The sequence below is a fragment of the Natrix helvetica genome (assembly GCF_964273705.1).
Source record: "Natrix helvetica genome assembly, chromosome: Z".
NCBI classification, from domain to species: Eukaryota; Metazoa; Chordata; class Lepidosauria; order Squamata; family Natricidae; genus Natrix; species Natrix helvetica.
This window is the reverse complement of record NC_138554.1, coordinates 1730364-1750512: the sequence shown is the minus strand read 5'-3', so window position 1 is coordinate 1750512 and position 20149 is coordinate 1730364. Positions and strand designations below refer to the sequence as shown.

Below are 20149 nucleotides of genomic sequence, written 5' to 3'. Positions count from 1 at the left end.
TTTTAAACCAACTTGGAAACTTTTCCCAAGGCAAGATTAAGTTTGTGGAAACTGGGCCAGCTCCCTCCAGACTCAAGGACCAAGTACCAAAAGAAGAGAATATTTGTAAGCTCAGGACTTAACTGAGGGGTCCCCTGGTGGTCTCTGAGCTGGGCTGTTTTCTTGCAGACGTTTTATGACCCAACTAGGCAGCATCATCAGTGCTAGAAGGGAATGGGGTTAACCAGCACTGATGTTCCCTAGTTAGGTCACGAAATGTCTGCAAAAAAGCAACCCCGCTCAGAGAGTGCCAAGGACTCAACAGTCCTCCTCCTCCACTCTGCAAACCTCCCTCCCTTCTAGCCCTGACGAAGTTATCTAGTTGGGTCGTGAAATGCTTGCAAGAAAACAACCAAGGTCAGAGACCACCCAGGACCCCACAGGTCTTTCCCTTTGTGGGTGACCCAGCCCCAGCTCCTGGCATCCAACCCACGGCCTTATCAGCATCCTAGCTTTGGGGGTCTTTGCGGCTTGCCCCCTACCTCTATCACATCCTGTTTGGCTTTCTTGATGGTGTTCTGGATGTCCTGGTAGGTCTTGGCATCAGCGATGGAGTCCCCGATACCGATGGTGTGCCCTGAGAAAGAAGAAGAGCGATTGGAAGGCCGGGAAAAATGACAACCACCACAACCGGGCATTCTCCTCCCCCAAGTGCTCTTTGCAAAAGCCACATAGCCCTAAAAAAACCAAGAGCTTTCCTTGCTCACACTCGCCTGGCCTTTCAAAAGCACGGCTCGGCTGTCTTGCTTGGGGCCTCACAGAGCAGCACGCAGCTGTGGAGGGCTGGTTAGCGCCCCCAAAGATCCCCCCCTTCCAATTAAATCTGAGTGTTAAAATTGTAACTATTCTTGCCTCTATTTTAAATTTAGTTTCCATGTTGATGCATGCTTAAATAGATAAGGCAGACGAAAGATAGATAGATAGATAGATAGATAGATGATAGATAGATAGATGATAGATAGATAGATAGATAGATAGATAGATAGGGTAGATAGATAGATATGGTAGATAGATAGATAGATAGATAGATAGATAGATAGATAGATAGATAGATAGATAGATAGATAGATAGATGATAGATAGATAGATGATAGATAGATAGATAGATAGATAGATAGATAGATAGATAGGGTAGATAGATAGATATGGTAGATAGATAGATAGATAGATAGATAGATAGATAGATAGATAGATAGATAGATAGATAGATAAGGTAGATAGATAGATATGGTAGATAGATAGATAGATAGATAGATAGATAGATAGATAGATAGATAGATAGGTAGGTAGGTAGGTAGGTAGGTAGGTAGGTAGGTAGGTAGGTAGATAGATAGATATGTTAGATAGATATGTTAGATAGATTATAGATAGATGATAAGATAGATAAGATAGATGATAAGATAGATAGATAAGATAGATGATAAGATAGATAGATAGATAGATAGATAGATAGATAGATGAGATAGATAGATAGATAGATAGATAGATGAGATAGATAGATAGATAGATAGATAGATAGATAGATAGATAAGGTAGATAGATAGATAGATATGGTAGATAGATAGATAGATAGATAGATAGATAGATAGATAAGGTAGATAGATAGATATGGTAGATAGATAGATAGATAGGTAGGTAGGTAGGTAGGTAGGTAGGTAGGTAGGTAGGTAGGTAGATAGATATGTTAGATAGATATGTTAGATAGATTATAGATAGATGATAAGATAGATAAGATAGATGATAAGATAGATAGATAGATAGATAGATAGATAGATAGATAGATAGATAGACAGACAGACAGAGTAGAATAGACAGGTAGTCAGACAGATAGTAGGCAGGTAGTAGATAGGTAGACATTGAATTAGATGATAGATGGATACATACAAATTGAAAGAGATTGAAATATAGATATAGACAGACAGGTAGGTAGGTAGAAAGAGACAGACAGCAGATGGATAAAGACAGACAGACCAGTAGGTAGATGGACAGATAGCAAATAGGTATTTAATTAGAGGATGGAAAGATAGATAAAATGCTTTTGGATTTTCAGCAAAATATCCCATGTGATATGAAGACACCTGCTGATGCCTCCCCGTGGCTTTGCTGACCCCCCCCCCACCCCAAAAGCAGCCCTCTTTTCTGAGGAACCAAACACCAGACCCCACCCCCACCTACTTTTCCCGAAGGCTTCCCCAATGCTTGGGAGGGGATGAGGGCAAAATCCCTGCGGCCCCTGCCAGCCTCACCTTCGATCAGCAGCCAGTTGTTGATGACGGTCTGGATGTTGCTGTAGAACAAGCGGGTGACGTCGTGGCCCATCTCCAGGTAGGAGATGTGGACCAGGGAGCCGGCTGAGGTGCCCAGGGACTTCTTGCACAGGATGCCCATGATCAGCTCTCCGTTCTCCACAATCACCTGCACGTTGGAAGGAGGAATGCGGAGCCAGTCTAGTCTCGCCCTTGATCCGGAGGCTGAAGGATGAAACTCCACCACCCAAGCTAAGCCTGGGTTGAAGGGTATGTCCCCAGGGGGCCGACCCCGAAGACTATCCCTTCCAGCCCTCCTCCCTTCATCACTGGTGGGGCCCAAACGCTTCTATTAACAGGTTGGGTGCTCTGTAGATCTTACAGATGAACAGAGTTGGGAGGGACCTTGGAAGTCATCTAGTCCAACCCCCCGCCCAAGCAGGAGGCCCTACACCATTTCTGACAGATGGCAGTTTGGTCTCTTCTTGAAAGCCTCCAGGGATGAAGCTCCCACAACTCCCGAAGGCAACTTCCGTTCCATGGGTGGATTGCTCTCACTGTCAGAAAATTCCTCCTCATTTCCAGGTTGAACCTCTCCTTGGTCAGTTTCCATCCATTCTTCCTTCCCTGGCCTTCAGGTGCTTTGGAGAATAGCTTGACCCCCTCCTCCTCTCTGGGGCAGCCCCTCAAATACTGGAAGATTGCTATTCTGTCTCCCCTGGTCCTTCTCTTCACTAGACCAGCCATGCCTGATTCCTGCAACTGTCGGTCGTATGTTTGAGCCTCCCGCCCCCTCATCATCCTGGTTGCTCTTCTCTGCACACTTTCTAGAGTCTCCACCTCTTTTTTATAGTGTGGTGACCAAAACTGGATACAGGATTCTAGCTGTGCTCTTACTAAGGCTTTACAGTGGTATTAGTACCTTCCTTGATCTTGATTGTATCTCTCTGTTAATGCAACTGAGGATTGCATTGGCTTGTTTGGCTGCCACTGCACACGGCTGGCTCCTATTTAGCTGGTTGTCCACAAAGACTCCGAGATCCCTCTCACAGTGACCGCTATTAAGCCAGGTTTCACCCAGTCTATGTGTGTCCTTTGGGTTTTTCTTGCCTAAGTGTAAGACCTGACTTTTTTTTCTACGTTGAATTTCGTTTTGTTAGATAAGGGCCCAGGCTTCGAGTCTTTTTCCAGATTTGCTTTACCCCTGGGGAAGCAAATCTCCAGAGAGACGTACACACACACAACACACACACTCCCTTCCTTCCCAGCAGGAAGCAACTTGGGGGGGGGGGGTACCTTGGTGTCTCCTGGAGAGATGTGCTTGTAGGGGCCGCTGTCTTCGTCGTCCGGATGGGTGCTGTGGGTCCGGACACAGTTGATGTGTCCCGGGATGATGAGGGAGAAGATTTGCTTCCCGGTCCAGAGCGGGCGAGGCTTCAAGATGGCCGGCTGGGGCACTTTGCCATCCCAGGTGGAGAGGAACATCAGCAGGTTCATCACTTCCCCCTGGGGGGTGGGGAGGGGGAGGGAGGAAAGAGGAGACAAGAGGTCACATTCCGCATCCTCCCGCCTTCTACGCTAACTCTACGGCAGAGAGGGGCAAACGGGTGTGGAGCCTTCTTGGAACTGCTGAAAGGACTGTGTTGTAGACCGGAGATAGATGAGGTGGTGTCCCTCCCCCTCAGTTGAGAGAGGGCTGTTCAACTGGGGTCTAGATGGCCTCTTGGGCCCCTCTTTCAAACCAGCGGTTCCCCTCTGTCCCAATTGTGGATTTTGCCCTCTTCAAAAGACTGCCACGTGTCTTTTAAACGCAGGCGGACGGCTGACTCTCGTCCTGTTGCGTTTGTTCTCCGGTGTTGTGCCAGGCGTTTGTGAAGTGGCTGTTTTGTTTCCCCATCATCTTATCGCCAATCTCCAGTTTACAACACGGTCCTTTCAACAGTTCCAAGGAGGCTCCACCTCCATTTACACCACTCTGAGGACACAGAGAAACCTCCAAGTGGCCTCAAGGACCCTCTAAAAGAATTGCAAATGACCATCTGCCTGCAAGGAGTAGAAATCCTTCCATCCTTCGCCATTCAGTGAGAGCTGATGAAGCTTCTTGGATGAGAAGCAAAACGTCCCAGAAACTCCAGTTGAAAAAAAAGCACCTTTGGGACAAACATCACCCGGATGACTGAGAATCTCTATAGGCAACTACAGGTAGTCCTCGACTTACATCAGTTCATTCAGTGACTGCTCAAAGTTACGACAGCACTGAAAAAAGTGACTTACGACTGTTTTTCACTTACGACCATTGCAACATCCCCGTGGTCACCTGATCCAAATTCAGACGGACTCCTATTTATGACGGAAGCAGCGTCCCAGGGCGATGTGATTCCCCCCTTTTGCGACCGTCTGACTGGGCAAGCCGGATTCGCATAACGAGCATGTGACTAAATTTAACTGCCCTGATTCGCTTAACAACTGCGGTGAGAAAGGTCGTAAAAATGGGGCAAAATTAACAACCATCTCGCTGAGCCACAGAGACTTGGGGCTCAGTTGTGGTGGTAAGTCGAGGACTAGCTGCGATCAAGAAGAAGAAAGGTGACCTCGGGTTCCAGAGCCCTTTTGGCTCAAGAAATGGATGGAGGCTCTCACCCTCTCCAGGAAGACGTCCCTCTTGGTGAACTTGCGGACGGCCGTCAGCGTGTCCTGCACGATACCCATGACGGGCCTGTTGGACTGGGGCGTGACGATCATACGGGGCACCATGGCCAGTTCTTGGATCTCCGCCCGGGTCTCCAACGATTGGGGAAGGTGAAGGTTCATTTCGTCGCCGTCGAAGTCGGCGTTGTACGGGGTGGTCACACTGACGGATCGAAAGACACCAAATCCGTGTCAGGACACAGGGGGAGGGGCAGCCACAGTTTTTGGGCCCTTTGCAAGCTGAGGCCACGGAAGGAGAGCTAAGCTGGGCTCAACCCGGCTTCGGAGGACCTGTAGGTGTTAGCTCCGGCATGACGCACGGGGGGCCGGCCTTAACAGGACTTTGTGGCAGGACTGTGTGTGCAGAGGGTTACCACCCAGGCTAACAGCGTGGTTCCAGGCGGCAACGGAATTAGACGTGCCAGTCTAAGACCACCTTTACCTTAGAGGGGTCCATCTCTAGCCCCCTTGTTGATTTTTTTTTTTTTATAACAAAGATTTATTGGTTTTTTTAGTATTTTGCAAAGGAAAAAGGTAGGGGAAAGGTTACAAATTTTGGCAACTGCAGTGTGCGGTAGGTGCGCCCCCCCCCTCCATACTCATAGTATACATTTGCACATATTTCATTATTAAGTAGTAACATAATAACATATAGTCAGCATATAAATTCAATTAATGATTTCGATCAGTTTATGTCAGGTGGATTTTCTTACTCATTTTTGTGATCTGAGCTTTCTCGATGTTGCCCCATCTCCCCCCGCCAACAGGGCTCCGGCCCCTCCCGTGTCCTGTGTATCTGGTGGAGGATCATCAGGTTTTTCTAGAAGTAGTTTGTTTTTTTCCATAAAGGCCTGTGCCTCTATGAGTGTATTGATTCTAACTCTTGTCTCCTCCCAGAATATTAGCATACCTTCAGGCATCAACCATCTAAACCACACCCCCTTCTGGTATAATTTATTCGCTAATTGCGAATAGCTTTTTCTTTTTTCTCTTACTTTCTTGGGGATCTGTTTCAGAATGGTTATCTCCTTATCTTTGTATGTCAGGGCTTGCCCCCTTTGTGCGCTCAGAATTTCATCTCTTGTGCTTTTTCTGAGGAATTTAATGTGTACCTCCCTGGGAACATTGTGTGTTCTAGCATAAGCTGAGTTCACTCTATAAACTTGTTGATTTTTTGAGCACCTGCCGCACCAGTTTTATGTGCCCCTCCATTGTCTGTGTGTATATGAGAATATCGTCTAAATAGACGAGTACTCCCTTGTACAGGTGTTCATGCAGAACTTTGTTGATGAACTGCATGGACACAGCTGGTGCACCCTGTAGACCAAGTGGCATAACAACCCGGTATTGATAGCTGTCCAAAGGGCAACCGAAGGCCATTTTCCACCACTTAGGAGGACCGGGGGTGAAAAGGTGGCCCTCTGCAACTCAGGGGCGAAAGACGCAACTCCGTCCTTGTCAATGCAATCGCAACAAGCCATACGGCCCAAGCGGGGTTGCGTGTGGAGTCTTTGGTGCTCTCTGAGCTGGGTTATTTCCTTGCAGACATTTCAAGACCCGACTAGGTAATGTCATCAGTGCTAAATGGCAGTAGGGTTTTCTCCCTGTTTCTAGACAGAGGCTTGCTGGGAGGAGGGGGGGTGTTGGTCTTTCGGCAGGGAACTATACTCCAATCGGCGAACTACCAACTGAGACAATCGAACAGTAACATGCAGGTAGAAAACCATATTTTTAATGTTGCCTTTTTATATTTGTGTTGTATTTGTGCTGATAAATATCTTTATTTATTTATTTATCAGCACAAATACAACACAGACACATATATATATATGTTCTCACCTAGGCTTCCTGAGAAAGCATAAATCATAAACTTAGTCCCCAAAACCCTGTTTTTATTTCCACAGCTGTGAATTATGTTCATTCATAGCCTGTAATGGTTCACAAACAGTCTGGGAAGAGTCCTACAGAAGTCTGCCAAAGTCTTTCAGGCAAGGACTGAGAAGCACCCACCTTTCTCTCCCTTGAAACGCTGCCGGAGCCCTAATGGCCAATTACCTTTGCAAGGCCAAACGGAGCACAGAGTCAAACGGAGCTTCTCAGAGTTTGAACCGACCAAAACGAACAAAATTGTTTTCTGCAATAGTTTGCTCCTCTTTTATGTCTTATAAAGAGGGGCCAATCACCTCCAAGCCTTACTCCCGAGTCACCCTTTTTGTCGTAACTGTTCTTGCCTTCTGGCAGCTCTGCGCATGCACACACTTGGGAATAGACTCCCCCTGTTCTTCTGCCTGGCTGATGCCTGACTCCGGAGGCAGCACACTACCAGATGGTCCTGGCCCCCCTCTCTGCCTCTGACACAGAGCCCTCATCCGAGCTTCCCCGACTCCAGGACTGGCCCATGTTCCTCCCCAACCTCCACACTGTCCTGACTCTGCTGCCAGATCCACAGGCCACCGGCAGAGCACAACAATCTCTCCCTCTCAACCCACCTAACAGGGGTCTTGTGGGGAAAATAGGAGGAGGAAGGTGTGTTATATTCACCAGCTTGAGTCATTGTAAGAAGGATCAAGGGGGGGGGGGGGATACAAACAGCTAAATAAATGCAAACAATTTCTCCCCCCCCCCCCTCGGGCAGTAGGGAGGAAGCCAACCTGAGATTGAGCCGGAAGGTGGACCAGGGTAGGATACGGACTCGGTGGCCCATCATGGACATTTTGTGTAGCGTGGGTTGCCGGTTGAAAATGACAATGTCTCCATCGCACATGTGTCTCTCCACCTGGAAGCGGGGAAGGAAGTCATCAGGGACGGAGAGAAGAAAATCCAGGTGAGTCTAGGGCAAAGGAGACCTTCCCCCCCCCCCAGAAATATCAACCTCAATTCTGGGCTTGGTTAGCGCCGAGGAAGCAAAAGGACAACACAAGCTAACCATTTGCCAGGATTTGCAGAATGATTTGTTTTTTGTCCTTTAAAAAAGGTGTGCTACAGATAGTCCTTGGCTTACGACCACTTAGCACTGAAAGAAGTCACTTACGACCGCTGCCCACATTTAGGACCGCCATAGCATCCCAACAAGTCACGCGATCAAAATTGGGCTGCTTGGCAACTGTGTCTTTACGACGATTGCAACATCCCAGCACGTGACCCGCACTTGTGACCTTCCCGGCCAGTTTCCAACCAGCGGGGCAAAGCTGGATTCGCTTAACGACCGTGTGAGTCGCTGCAATGATTCGCCTAACCCCCTGGGCTTTAGAAAAGCTCATAAAAAGGCTCACTGAGCACCTGCCTTACTTAGCAACAGAAATTCCGATCCCAATTGCGGTCGTCAGTCGAGGACTATCTACAGGTCGTCCTTGACTTGCGACAATTGAGGCCAAGGCTCCTGTTGTTAAGTGAGACATTTGTTAAGGGAGTTTTGCCCCGTTTTACCACCTTTCTCGCCACGGTGGCTAAGTGAATCACTGCAATTGATAAGTCAAGTCACCCGGTTGTGAATCTCTCTTCTCCCGCGGCCTTCGCTTCTCAGGCGGTCGCAAAAGGGGACCTGACAACGGTCATAAGTGTGAACCAGTTGCCAAAGCGCCTGAAGTTCGAGAGCGTGATTGCGGGGCTGCCGCAACGGTCGTAAATGTGAAAAATGGGCACAAGCCCCCTTTTTTTCAGTGCCGCTGTAACTTTGAACCGTCACTAAATGAACCGCTGTAAGTCAAGCGCTATCTGTGTAGCATTTCCTGCAGTTCACACGCTGCCCAACCGGAGTTGGCAGGAAAGATAATCCACCCTGCTGCCCACTGGGGGGTTAGGGCCACTCTCCTGCCCCACTGGGACCAGTTCCCCCTCCACACACGCTCCTCCTTTGCAGCCAGACTGACCTTGTACCCAATTTGCAGGTGAAGGTCGCTGGACTTCGGGTGGAAGCGGAGGTCAATCCTGTCTCCGTTGTGCCGGATGATGTACTTGGCACCGGGATACTGACTGTTCCCTCGGCTCACCAGCTCCTGCAGCCTGGGGGTGGGGGGGGGGGAGGCAAGAGAGTCAGAGAGACCGCCAGAGCAGCAAGTGCCGAGTGTCGCAGGGAGGGGGCTGCCAAGGCTCTCACCTGTCGATGTTGAAAGGCGCCACGATTTCGGCGAAAGTCATGTTGGCGGCGATGGAGCGTGGCACGCCCACCTGGTCGATGGAGAGGTTGGGATCGGGCGTGATGACCGTCCGGGCGGAGAAATCCACCCGTTTGCCCATCAGGTTCCCTCGCACACGGCCTTCCTTCCCTTTCAGACGCTGCTTCAAGGACTTGAGGGGCCGGCCGGATTTCTGCATCGCCTGCAAAAGCCAGAGCGGGCATCAGGCCTCCGAGACGTTAAACCAGAAAAGGAGCCCGGGCTTTGGGGAAGGGGGATCAACAAGGCAGCGGGTGGGATTTTAGACCCTCCCCTCTCTCTGTCTTCACCGTCCCTTCCTAGAAGGGTTTTTCCCCCCCCTAAAATCCCACATCCTCTCATCCTGCAATGGAGGAACTCGGCTGCCCATTGTCCCCCGTGGAAAACAGCTAGGTCCCCACTTTTGACACTCTTCCAAAAGGCTCCAGGGACATGGTTTCGACAAAGGGGCCAGGAGACCCCCAGGGTGATATGGTGGGATGGTTGTCGGGGGGGGGGGGGGGAGTGAGGGTTTGACGAGCCAGGCACTGATCTACAACTGGGTGGGACTGGAACGTAGTCAGCCTTAGATCCGTGGGGCTGCCCCCATCCCACCCCTGGGCGTGAGATGGAGACAATGGATCCCCTCGCCCCACCTGGGCCACCACAGGCACCCCCTCCCCAACGTGAGCGACATCAAGCCTACCCAGTCAGCTGCGCCCACTTGGGCCCCCAAGATCAACCACAACCCTGATGCAGTCCTCAATGAAATCAAAAGTTGGACACTCCTGTGCTAGGACTACAATTCCAAGGAGGGCTGGCTGGGGAATCCTGGGAGCTGAAGTCCTCCCACCTTCCAGTGTTCGGGATTGAGAAGCACTGTTCTATAAAGTATGGGGGACAGGATTTGGGGGGGGGGGGGAATGTCCTCAGGGCTCTTCCTGCCCATTCTTCAGGCACTTACCCGGGGCAGCCCAGGAAGTTCATTGTCCACCATGGTGGCCACATGGAACTGGAGAAGCTTGACGTCTTCCGCGATGACGTGAGCGGCCGCCCCGTTCTGCTCGTTCCGCCGCAACTGGTTGTTGATTTTCACAACGTCGGCCAGCTTGTGAGTCAAGTCGTCCTAGGGGGAAGGAGGGAAGGGGCTGGAGGGTCAGCATTTAGCACCCCTTGTGTGAGACGAACCACAAGCCCTGGCCCTTCCCCGGGTGAGTCCCCCTGGAAGCTTGGATAGGATGCTAAGACTGTGAATTCAGTGCTGGGTCTGGGTTCAAATCAAGCCTCCCCACCCCCACCACGAGTCGCCTGCAGCTACCTGATTCCTGGCCGCGCCTTGCATGACGACGGCCGGTCGGACGGAGAGTGGAGGGACGGGAAGCACGGTGCAGATCATCCACTCCGGCCGGGCGTATTTGGGGTCCATGCCCAAGATGAAGCATTCCTCATCCGAGATCCGCTTGAAGATCTCGTGGACCCGTTCGGGGCTGAGCAGGATCTTCTTCTCTTGGGAGTCCTCATTCACGTGCTTCCACTCGGCATACAGCTCCAGGCCCGAGCGGCGGATCCTCGGCTGGTAGCGTCCGCAGCCCCCGTGGCCCTTGAGGGAGGGAAGACAGCGTCACTGGGGGGCAGGGAGGGGGCGGGGAAGGAAACCCTGGTGCAAAAGAACCTCTCTCTGGGACCCTTATTGTCTTTTTTTTTATCCCACCTTTGTTTACAAAGTAACTCAAGAGGATGGACGAACTGAATACTCCTCTTCTAGCTCCTGTTTTCCCCAGGGGGTTCAATGGTGAAGGCATCAGGTTAGAAACTGGGAGAGCGTGAGTTCTAGTGCTGCCTTAAGACATGAGAGGCGGCTGGGTGACTTTGGGCCAATTCCCAGAAAAATGGGAATTCTGCTTTAGGCGTGAAAGCCACGTGGTTGACTTTGGGCCAACGACCAGGAGAATGTGAGTTTCATGCCTTAGGCGTGAAGAGAGATCTGGGTGACTTTGGGACAATCAACAAGTGATGGTGAGTTCTAATCCAGCCTTAGCTATGAAAGCCAGCTGGGTGACTCAGCCCAACCCACCTCACAGGGTTGTTGTTGTGGAGAAAATAGGAGGAAGGAAGGAAGGAAGGAAGGAGCATTCGTCTGTGCGGTGCTTTGAGTTACAAAAACAATACCGGCAAAATAAAAATAAAAATCTAAAACCAAAAGGCAGCTGGAGAACTGAAATAGACGCCAACAGCTATGCTCTATTCTCTTGAAATGTATATTTTCGCTCTAGACAATATTTCTCTCGTTTTCTTCTTCTTCTGGGAGAGCACTTCCATTTTCACCCCAATAGTCTTTAAAGAGTTAGCCAAAAGAACGTTAGCAAAACAACGTGTGACCAAACTGAAATTCACTTACCTATTTATCACCTAATTGTGTGTGTGTGTTGCCACAACGTTTCCTTTTGAGTTTAACAGGAAACCTCAATCAAGCCGGGGAGACTTTTAGGCAAAATTCAGACCCAATTAATTTATAAAAAGCTTGTTCAGACTAAGAGCCCTGGGGGGGGGGGGGGGGGGGGACCACTTGGCTTCTCCTAAGTGGGCCTCAATTACTTTAATTCGGAAGAAAACTAAGGCACAATCGGCAGAATCGCCCTTGGGTGACCTGCAAGGAAATTTGGATGGGGAAAAATAAAAAGCAGCCGTTAATGGGAGTTTTGTTCTTGCTTCCGAGTTGACAAACATGAAGCATCCATTTTTCAAAACGGAAACGGCAAGTGGGGCACACACGGTTTGATGAAAATCCCCTTGGAAGATTAGCGGGTTAAATTATCACAGGTGTTAACATCTGCGTATTAATTTCCCGGTGGAAATTCAGACCCTGGGAAGGGAAACAGCTGTGTTTTTTTCCCGGGCAACAGGTAGATGGAATCCGAGAGAGTTATTTCTGACTGAGACCTGACTGACAAATGATATTTTTCATATTTTATTATCAAGGGAAAAGGTTCACAGTTTAATAACTAGCTTTTGTATGGGCTCCAGCAAGGGCAATTGTAGAAAACCATGCAAAAAGCTGAAAATCAAACCAAATCAATTTAATTTTCGGTCAAACAAAGCAAAAACAATATGAAAGCTGGGCTGGGGGGACCTTGGCCCAATCCCCAGGAGATTGGGAGCTCTAGTCCCACTTTACGCATGAAAGCTGGCTGGGGGACCTGGAGCCAATTCTCCTGTCTCAGCCCAACCCACCTCACAGGGTGGTTGTGGGTAAAAAGAATAAAAGCGGAGTGTAAATAAATAATCAGGCGGTGATTTTCACGATAGGGAAATGCTGATAGAAAGAATGTTCACAAGAGTGATAGACCTACAGCCAGTGTCAACAGAAGTTCTTGCTTGCTAAACCTTGATTTTTGTACCCAGGAACAAAAGATATTGTACCACAAGGACACAAACAAATTATGCCGAATCACGTCCAACTCCCTTGCACTAAAAGTCCAGGGAAGAGCAACGGAGAGGATCAAAGGCCTGGAGACTAAAACATACAACACAATAGCAGAGTTGGAAGGGACCTTGGAGGTCTTCTAGTCCAACCCCCTGCCTAGGCAGGAAACCCTATACCATTCCAGACAAATGGCTCTCCAACATCTTAAGGACTTCCAGTGTTGGGGCATTCACAACTTCTGGTGGCATTTTCTGTTCCACAGATTAATTGTTCTGTCAAGAAGTTTCTCAGTTCTAGGTTGCTTCTCTCCTTGATTAGTTTCCACCCATTGCTTCTTGTTCTACCCTCAGGTGCCTTGGAGAATGGTTTGACTCCCTCTTCTTTGGGGCAGCCCCTGAGATATTGGAACACAGCTATCATGTCTCCCCTGGTCCTTCTTTCTCTTAAGCTAAACATACCCAGTTCCTGCAACCGTTCTTCATATGTTTTAGACTCCAGTCCCCTAATCCTCTTTGTTGATCTTCTCTGCACTCTTTCTAGAGTCTCCACATCTTTTTTGTAATGTGGGGATCAAAACTGAATGCAAGTGTGGCCTTACCAAGGGATTGTAAAGTGGTATTAACCCTTCACGTGATCTTGGTTCTCTCCCTCTGTTTATGCAGCCTAGAACTGTGTTGGCTTTTTTTGGCAGCTGCTGCACACGGCTGGCTCATATTTAAATGGTTGTCCACTAGGACTCCAAGATCCCTCTCACAGTTACTACTGTTGAGCAAGGTTACCACCTATACTGTACCTGTGCATTTCGTTTTTGTTGCCTAAATGTAGAACCTGACTCTTTTCACCACTGAATTTCATTTTGTTAGATAGTGCCCAATGTTCAAGTTTGTCAAGATCCTTCTGTATCTTTAGCCTGTCTTCTGGAGTGTTGGCTATTCCTGCCAGCTTGGTGTCATCTGCAAATTTGATGAGTTCCCCATTTATTCCCTCATCCAAATCATGGATGAAGATGTTGAAGAGTACTGGGCCCAAAACAGAGCCTTGGGGTACTCCACTGCATACCTCCCTCCATGTAGATGCAGTTCCATTGAGGACTACACGTTGAGTGCGGTTGGTCAGCCAGTTACGAATCCATCTGGTGGTGATGCTGTCCAACCCACATTCTTCTACTTTATCTAGTAGTAGGTTATGGTCTACCTTATCGAATGCCTTCCTGAAGTCCAAGTAAACTATATCGACGGCATTCCTCTGGTCCACTAATTTTGTCACTTTGTCAAAGAATGCAATAAGATTAGTCTGGCATGATCTGTTTTTGATAAACCCATGTTGGCTTATGAAGAACGGCTGCAGGATTTGGGTTTGGCTGCTCTGGAGATAAGATGGAATAGTGGGGGACATGATAGCAGTCTTCCAACATTGGAGGGGGTCAAGCTATTCTGCAAAGCACCCAAAGGAAAAAGAAGAAGCAATGGGTGGAAACCAATCGAGAGAAGCAACCTGGAATTAAGGGGAAACTGAGTGAGGACAATTAAACAGTGGAACTGACTTGCCACCAGACGTTGTGAGGGCTCCATCGCTGGAGGTTTTTTAAGAAGAGATTGGACGATTTGCACGAAGTGGGATAGGGTCTCCTGCTTGAGCAAGGGGTTGGACTGGATGACCTCCAAGGCCCCTTCCAACTCTATTAATTCTGTTAATCAAACAGTGGAACGACTTTCCTCCAGAAGTAGTGAATTGTCAATATTGTTGTATACATGATGTACAATGACAATAAAGGCTATTATTATTATTATTATTATTATTATTATTATTATTATTATTATTATTATTATTATTGTCCAACACTGGAGTTTTTTAAGAAGAGACGGGTCAGCCATTTGTCTGAAATGGGATATGATCTCCTGCTTGAGCAGGAGGGGGTTGGACTAGAAGACCTCCAAGGTCCCTTGCAGCTCTATTCTGATTGACTGAAAAAGTGACCAAGCTCAGTGGGGAAATTCCTGAGGCTTTTTGGGGGGCTCAATTGGCTTCATGTTGGGGCTCCTCACCTTTTCCTTGGTGATGTCCTCGTCGCCTTCGGGCTGCTCCACCCCAAATTTGTTATCCATCTCCTCTCCTCCCTCGCAGATGTTCTTGCCTTTGCAGAGGTCGTAGACGTGGGTCAGCCGCTTCTTTGGCTGGCCTTTCGACTTGTTCAGGATGTCCTTGATCTTCGGATTGTTCTGCCAGGGAGAGAAGGGAAAACACACAGGGAATGATGCCCCCCCCCCCTGCTCCACAAGATGGTGGGGGGGGCACGGAGCCCTCCACTGGGGTTCGGCCATCCCTGCCTTTGTTTGTTTCTGAAGTTTATTGGCTGTGCGTCTTATAAGAAGGTAATAACTCTTGATACCTTAGCTCAGTGGTCGGCAAGCCGCGGCTCGCGAGCCACATGCGGCTCTTTACACACTTTAATCCGGCTCTTCTGTGTGCCGGGCGCCCGCTCCCCTCCCTCCTCTCGGGCACTTCAAAACAAGCGCCCCTTTCCCTTTTTTTTCAACCCACAATGATTAGGGAAGATCCTGAAGTCGGGCGGGGACGAGAAGCGAGGAGGCAGAAAAAGAAACGGAGGCTAAGGAGCTTCCCCACACCGCCTCCTCCCAGCAAAAATCTAACTGGGGAGTCTAACTGATGATCACGCCACGTGATCAGTTAATTTGCTACTGCCTGCCGGCTCACTGATAAGATTTTTGCGGGGGGGGGGGGGGGAAGCTCCTTGGCCTCCGTCTTTTTCTCCTTCCTCGCTTCTTGGGGCTCCGAGCAAGGCCCGCCCAGCGCCAGGCTTTGGGCTAACACAGAGGTCTGCAAAGTTGGCTGTTTTAAGACTGGTGGACTTCAATTCTCAGAATTCTGGGAGTTGAAGTCCACCAGTCTTAAGAGCCAATTTTGCAGATCCCTGCCTGGGCTAATATGATTGATGCCCTTGGTGGACTTCAACTCTCAGAATTCTGGGAGTTGAAGTCCACAAGTCTTCAAGCTGTCAGGTTTGAAGACCCCTGGGGTTTTTTTTTCCTAAAGGGTTAGGGATGCAAGGATCTTGTAACTTGACAGCTTTAAGACTTGCGTGCTTCAAATGCCAGAGTTTATTGAAACTAAAAACAGTGTACCATCCTATGTATTTTCGGTTTTAAAAATGTGGCTCTCAAAATAAATTTCAATCGTGGTTTTGGCGAGATTTGGCTCAGTTGAAAAAAAAGGTTGCCCACCACTGCCTTAGCTTACAATTTTAAAAAAAGATGAAAAAAAGATACAAAACTTGAGATAAATAAATCACAGGTAGTTCTCGACTTCCGTTCGTTTAGCGACCGTTCAAAGTTACGACAACACTGACAAAAGTGACCGAGGGCAGTTTTTCCATACTTGCAACCATGGCAACTGACGGTTGCAGCGTCCCCTTTTGATCCCCTTTTGCGAACTTCCAACAAGCAGAGTCCGTGGGGGGGAAGCCAGGTTCACTTAACGACTGCAGGGATTCGCTTAACAAAGGCAGCAAGCGAGTTCGTAAAATGGGGCTTAAAACTCACTTAACCAACGTCTCGCTTAGCCACGGGGTCTCGTTACTCACCGAATCGACCAGCAGTTTGGAGCAGAAGAAACAAACGCACCGAAGGACTTTCATGGTTTTTCCTAAAAAGCCAACGTGGAAAACTGGCTTGGCCAGTTCGATGTGGCCAAAATGGCCAGGACATTCGGTCATGTTGCCTGCCGGAGATAAACAGGAGGCGGAAGTGATTATCATCATCATCATCATCTTTTAACAACCCCATAATCCTTTCCAGGGTGGAGTCTGGGCAACTGAATGGAGCTGAGTATTTACTGGCCGGATGCCCTTCCCTGTTGCCAGAGCGGAGTTTCATTCGGCAGATAAATTCTCATTATGCCCAGAGAGAGAAATATCTGCCTCTACCTAGGATTGAACTCACAGCCTCCTGATCGTGTGGCGAGAGCTCCACCTCTAGGTCACCGCACCACTCTCAAATGGGAGGCAGTGATGTCCCCCGACCCTATCGGCCCACCGCACAGATGGTGGCACACCGCCAGGGTCCTCACCTGCGCATGTCTGGCACCGCCCGGTCCTTTCAATGACCCCTTGGCGAGGATCCATCAACCCTCCGAGTTTGGGGCGACCGCCTTCTGTGGTCTCTGGGTACTTGATGCCCGTTTCGGTCACCGACATCCGTTTCTAGAAATTGCAAGCAAAAAGCGGGTGAGTGCCAAGAGCGACGGGTCTTTGGTTAAAACGTGTGAATGTGCCACAAAACAGCGGCAATCCCAAAGAGCCAGAGCGGAAATTAATACTTTGGAGGGCGCGGGGGGGGGGGGGGGAAGAAAAGACAAGTGAAAAGGCAGAACGTGTTTATTCAGTTTGGCCTAGTAATTAAGGAATCAGGCTAAAAACTGGGAGACTGGGAGTTCTAGTCTTGCCTCAGGCATCCAAAGCCAGTTGGCTGGGTGACTTTGGACCAATTGCCACCAGGTGATAAGAGAGTTCTAGTCCCACTTTAGGCATGGAACCCAGCTGAGTGACTTTGAAGCAGATATTCTCTTTCCTCCCAGCCCACCTCAGAATCCTTGTAGGGTAAATGGGAGGAAAGTGTATTGGATATATTTGCTGTCTTATTTATAGAAATAAGAAAGGTGGCTTATAAATTAAATAAAAAGAGCTAAATAAAATTGCTGATTAGTCATCTCTTTTAAAACAGATTTACTGCCAAAGGGATAACCATTTCTTTTCCCACCGCCCCAATAAGATGATTTTTCAAATTGTCACAACCACGTGTCACCCACCTCTGGTTAACAAGATATTTTGCTAAGGGGGGGAGGCAGGATTTACCCACATCATTGGCAAAAAAATGTGTTTGACAGTCTGGGCTCCCCCCCCCACACACACACAGGAGGGGCTTTTGAAAAAAACAGAGCTTGAAAATCTGGCTTGGCAGAATTTTGGACAAAAGTGGAATAAAAAAAGTTGGTTGAGGCTGCAGAATACTTTTAGATCAGATGACTGGGTTCTTATTTACTTATAAATACGTTTCTTATAATAATTATAATTAAATTTATATGCTGCCCATCTCAATGTTGCAGACTCTGGGTGCTTACAATGTAACAAAAAGGTAAAGAAAAATGATACAAAATGATATAAAATGATACAAAATGAAGGGGATTCAATAAGAAATCAAGTTTGTAGTTACTGTGTAACTATGGGGCAGTTCCTCTCAGCCAAGCCGACCTCACAGGGTTGTTGTGGGGAAAAGGATTAGGAATAATCCCTGTTCTGAGTGAGTTATAAATAAAGGCGGGATAAAAATTCAGTAAACCAATCTGAAGTTCCAGCAAGCAAATTCTTTGAAGATTCCCAAGGCTGCCAATTTGTCTGCCCATTCACGCTGGATAGCGAGACAAGCGGCATATAAATTTGATAAACAAAACCTACTTAAAAGTTTCCTATAAAGTATTAATAGTGCAATTATAAAACTCAGATCAGAAGTTTCAGCAACCAAAAACTCTGCCAATCAGCTTGCTCAAGAGTCACTCTGGACAGCGAGACAAGCAGCATATAAAATGAATAATTTTTGCTGTTTTGAAATAACCCACAATTGGAAGACACCCAATAAAAGTCAGTGGCAAAGGCAGAACTAGGCAAGAATCACACTGGGCCCTGATCTTTATCAAGCCCCTCTCTCTTAAAAATCAGGATTAAAAGAAATGGAGGGGCAGGGGAGAGAGAAAAAGAGCAAGAGAGATCGCCAATCCAGAGTGAAACCACTTCCAAAAGGAAGGCCACTGACACCTGATGCTTTTTTTTTTTGGAAAAGAGCCATTTGCACTTGGAAAAACTGCAAACTTCCCAAGAGAGGGGGGGGCATTTGGGAGAGTGGGGTGATCACAGCTCCCCCCCCCCTTCTAAGTAACTCAAGATCATCCCCCAAATGCATTTTTGTTTTCGCCAAAGCAGCATTTGCACAAAAACATGCAAAGACCTCCCAAGGAAAGAGGGCTGCTGGGGAGTTGTCAGAGAGTCATCAAAAACTCCTAAATAATCTTAGACAACCCCTCCCCCTCAAATTCCAATGAAAGTGCAAAGTTTGGAAACCCCCAATTTATTTCCTTTGCAAAAACTTGCAAAGCCCCCAAAAGAGGGGGGGCACATGAGAAAATGGCAGGGGTCAGAGGACACCCTTAAGTAACCGAAGACCCTTCCCGATCTTTTTCTTGCAAAAAGTCCCCAAGAAAGAAGGGGGGGGTGCTTGAAAAAGTGAAGGGAGATGGAGAAGCCCCTTAAATAACTGAAGACCCTTCCACATTTTCTCTTTTCTTGCAAACCAGACCCTTGCAAAAATGTGCCAACTGTCCCCAAGAAAGATGGGAAGCAATTAAATGGTGGGGGTGGGAGAACCCCCTTAGTTAACTGAAGACCCTTTTCCATCTTTTTCTTGCAAAAACTTGCAAACTGTCCCCAAGAAAGATGGGGGGCACTTAATTAAGTGATGGGGGGTCAGACAACCCCCTTAAGTAACTGAAGACCCTTCCTCATTTTTTCCCCTTGCAAAAACTTGCAAACTGTCCCCAAGAAAGATGGGGGGGCACTTAAATGGTGGGGGTGGAAAAAAAACCCTTAAGTAACTGAAGATCCTTCCCCATCTTTTTCTTACAAAAACTTGCAAACTGTCCCCAAGAAAGATGGGGGGGCACTTAATTAAGTGGAGGGGGTCGGAGAACCCCCTTAAGTATCTCAAGACCTTTGCCCATTTTTTTTCTTTTCCTGCAAAAACTTGCAAACTCCTCCGTCCCCAAGAAAGAAGGGGGCTGCTTGGGACAATCTGGGGAGGGGGGGTGTCATAGAACCCACCCTAAGTAGCCCAAGACCCACCCCCAAATTCCGATGGAAAAGCAAACTTTTTTGGGGGGGGGGGAACCAGCCAACCTCCCACCCCAAACGTTGGGCCACCCACCATCTCATCCGGGCTGAGGATGCCGAATTGCACGCGCTTGATGGTGCGCAGCGGGCACGCGCTGTCCCCGGAGGGCGCGCCCCCGTGCATCTTGGCGGCCCCTCTTTTTCTTTCTTTTTTTTTTCCTCCCGTCCGCCGCCGCCTTTTTTTTCCCTCCCTTCCTTTTCCCCGGAGTCACGTGACGCTGCTCTGCCTCCGCCTTAGTCCGTCACCAGCCCGGAAGAAGCCACAGCAGCCGCCGGCCCTTCCCCCAACTCTCCGGTTTTTTTTAACGCCGCCGGCCCGAACTCGTCTCCCGGGAAAGCGTCCGGCGTCTCGCAACGCCGTCGGGAAAGAGGATAGGCTCGCCGACAGGAGAGTCCCCCGACACGCGACCACGTCCGGCCGCTTCTTCCCCCCCTCCTGTCCTCTCCCTCCGCGCTCTCCGGCGCGACTGAACGAAGCAGCTCCGTCGCCGCCTTTATATAGCCTCGCTCCCCGGGCACGGGGCTACAGGAGTACGACGGCAAGGGCGATGACGCCGAAAGGGGCGGGGCTGCGGCTGCGTCGTCTCCGAACGGGAGGGGGCGTGGCTAGGGCCCGAGGGAAAACAAGAACAAGAGGCGGCGCCGGAGAGGGAGGAAAGATCAA

At 48.8% G+C, this 20149-nt stretch overlaps 1 protein-coding gene across 1 annotated transcript in view; it reads right to left on the bottom strand.

Annotated features, from left to right (window-relative positions):
• Window positions 1–19941, bottom strand: part of LOC309381920 (DNA-directed RNA polymerase II subunit RPB1-like) — a 37798-nt gene extending 17857 nt beyond the window's left edge. Inside the window, exons 1-13 of the mRNA XM_081933249.1 lie at window positions 19520–19941; window positions 16617–16749; window positions 16132–16268; window positions 14576–14749; window positions 10425–10706; window positions 10071–10232; window positions 9070–9290; window positions 8843–8975; window positions 7625–7749; window positions 4926–5136; window positions 3582–3791; window positions 2286–2454; window positions 522–616 (exon numbers count right to left, since the gene is read on the bottom strand). Of these exons, the coding sequence (XP_081789375.1) occupies window positions 522–616; window positions 2286–2454; window positions 3582–3791; window positions 4926–5136; window positions 7625–7749; window positions 8843–8975; window positions 9070–9290; window positions 10071–10232; window positions 10425–10706; window positions 14576–14749; window positions 16132–16268; window positions 16617–16749; window positions 19520–19609 (2142 nt within the window). The 5' untranslated portion in view covers window positions 19610–19941. The remainder of the gene's footprint in view (window positions 1–521; window positions 617–2285; window positions 2455–3581; window positions 3792–4925; window positions 5137–7624; window positions 7750–8842; window positions 8976–9069; window positions 9291–10070; window positions 10233–10424; window positions 10707–14575; window positions 14750–16131; window positions 16269–16616; window positions 16750–19519) is intronic.
• Window positions 19942–20149: the final 208 nt, after the last annotated feature.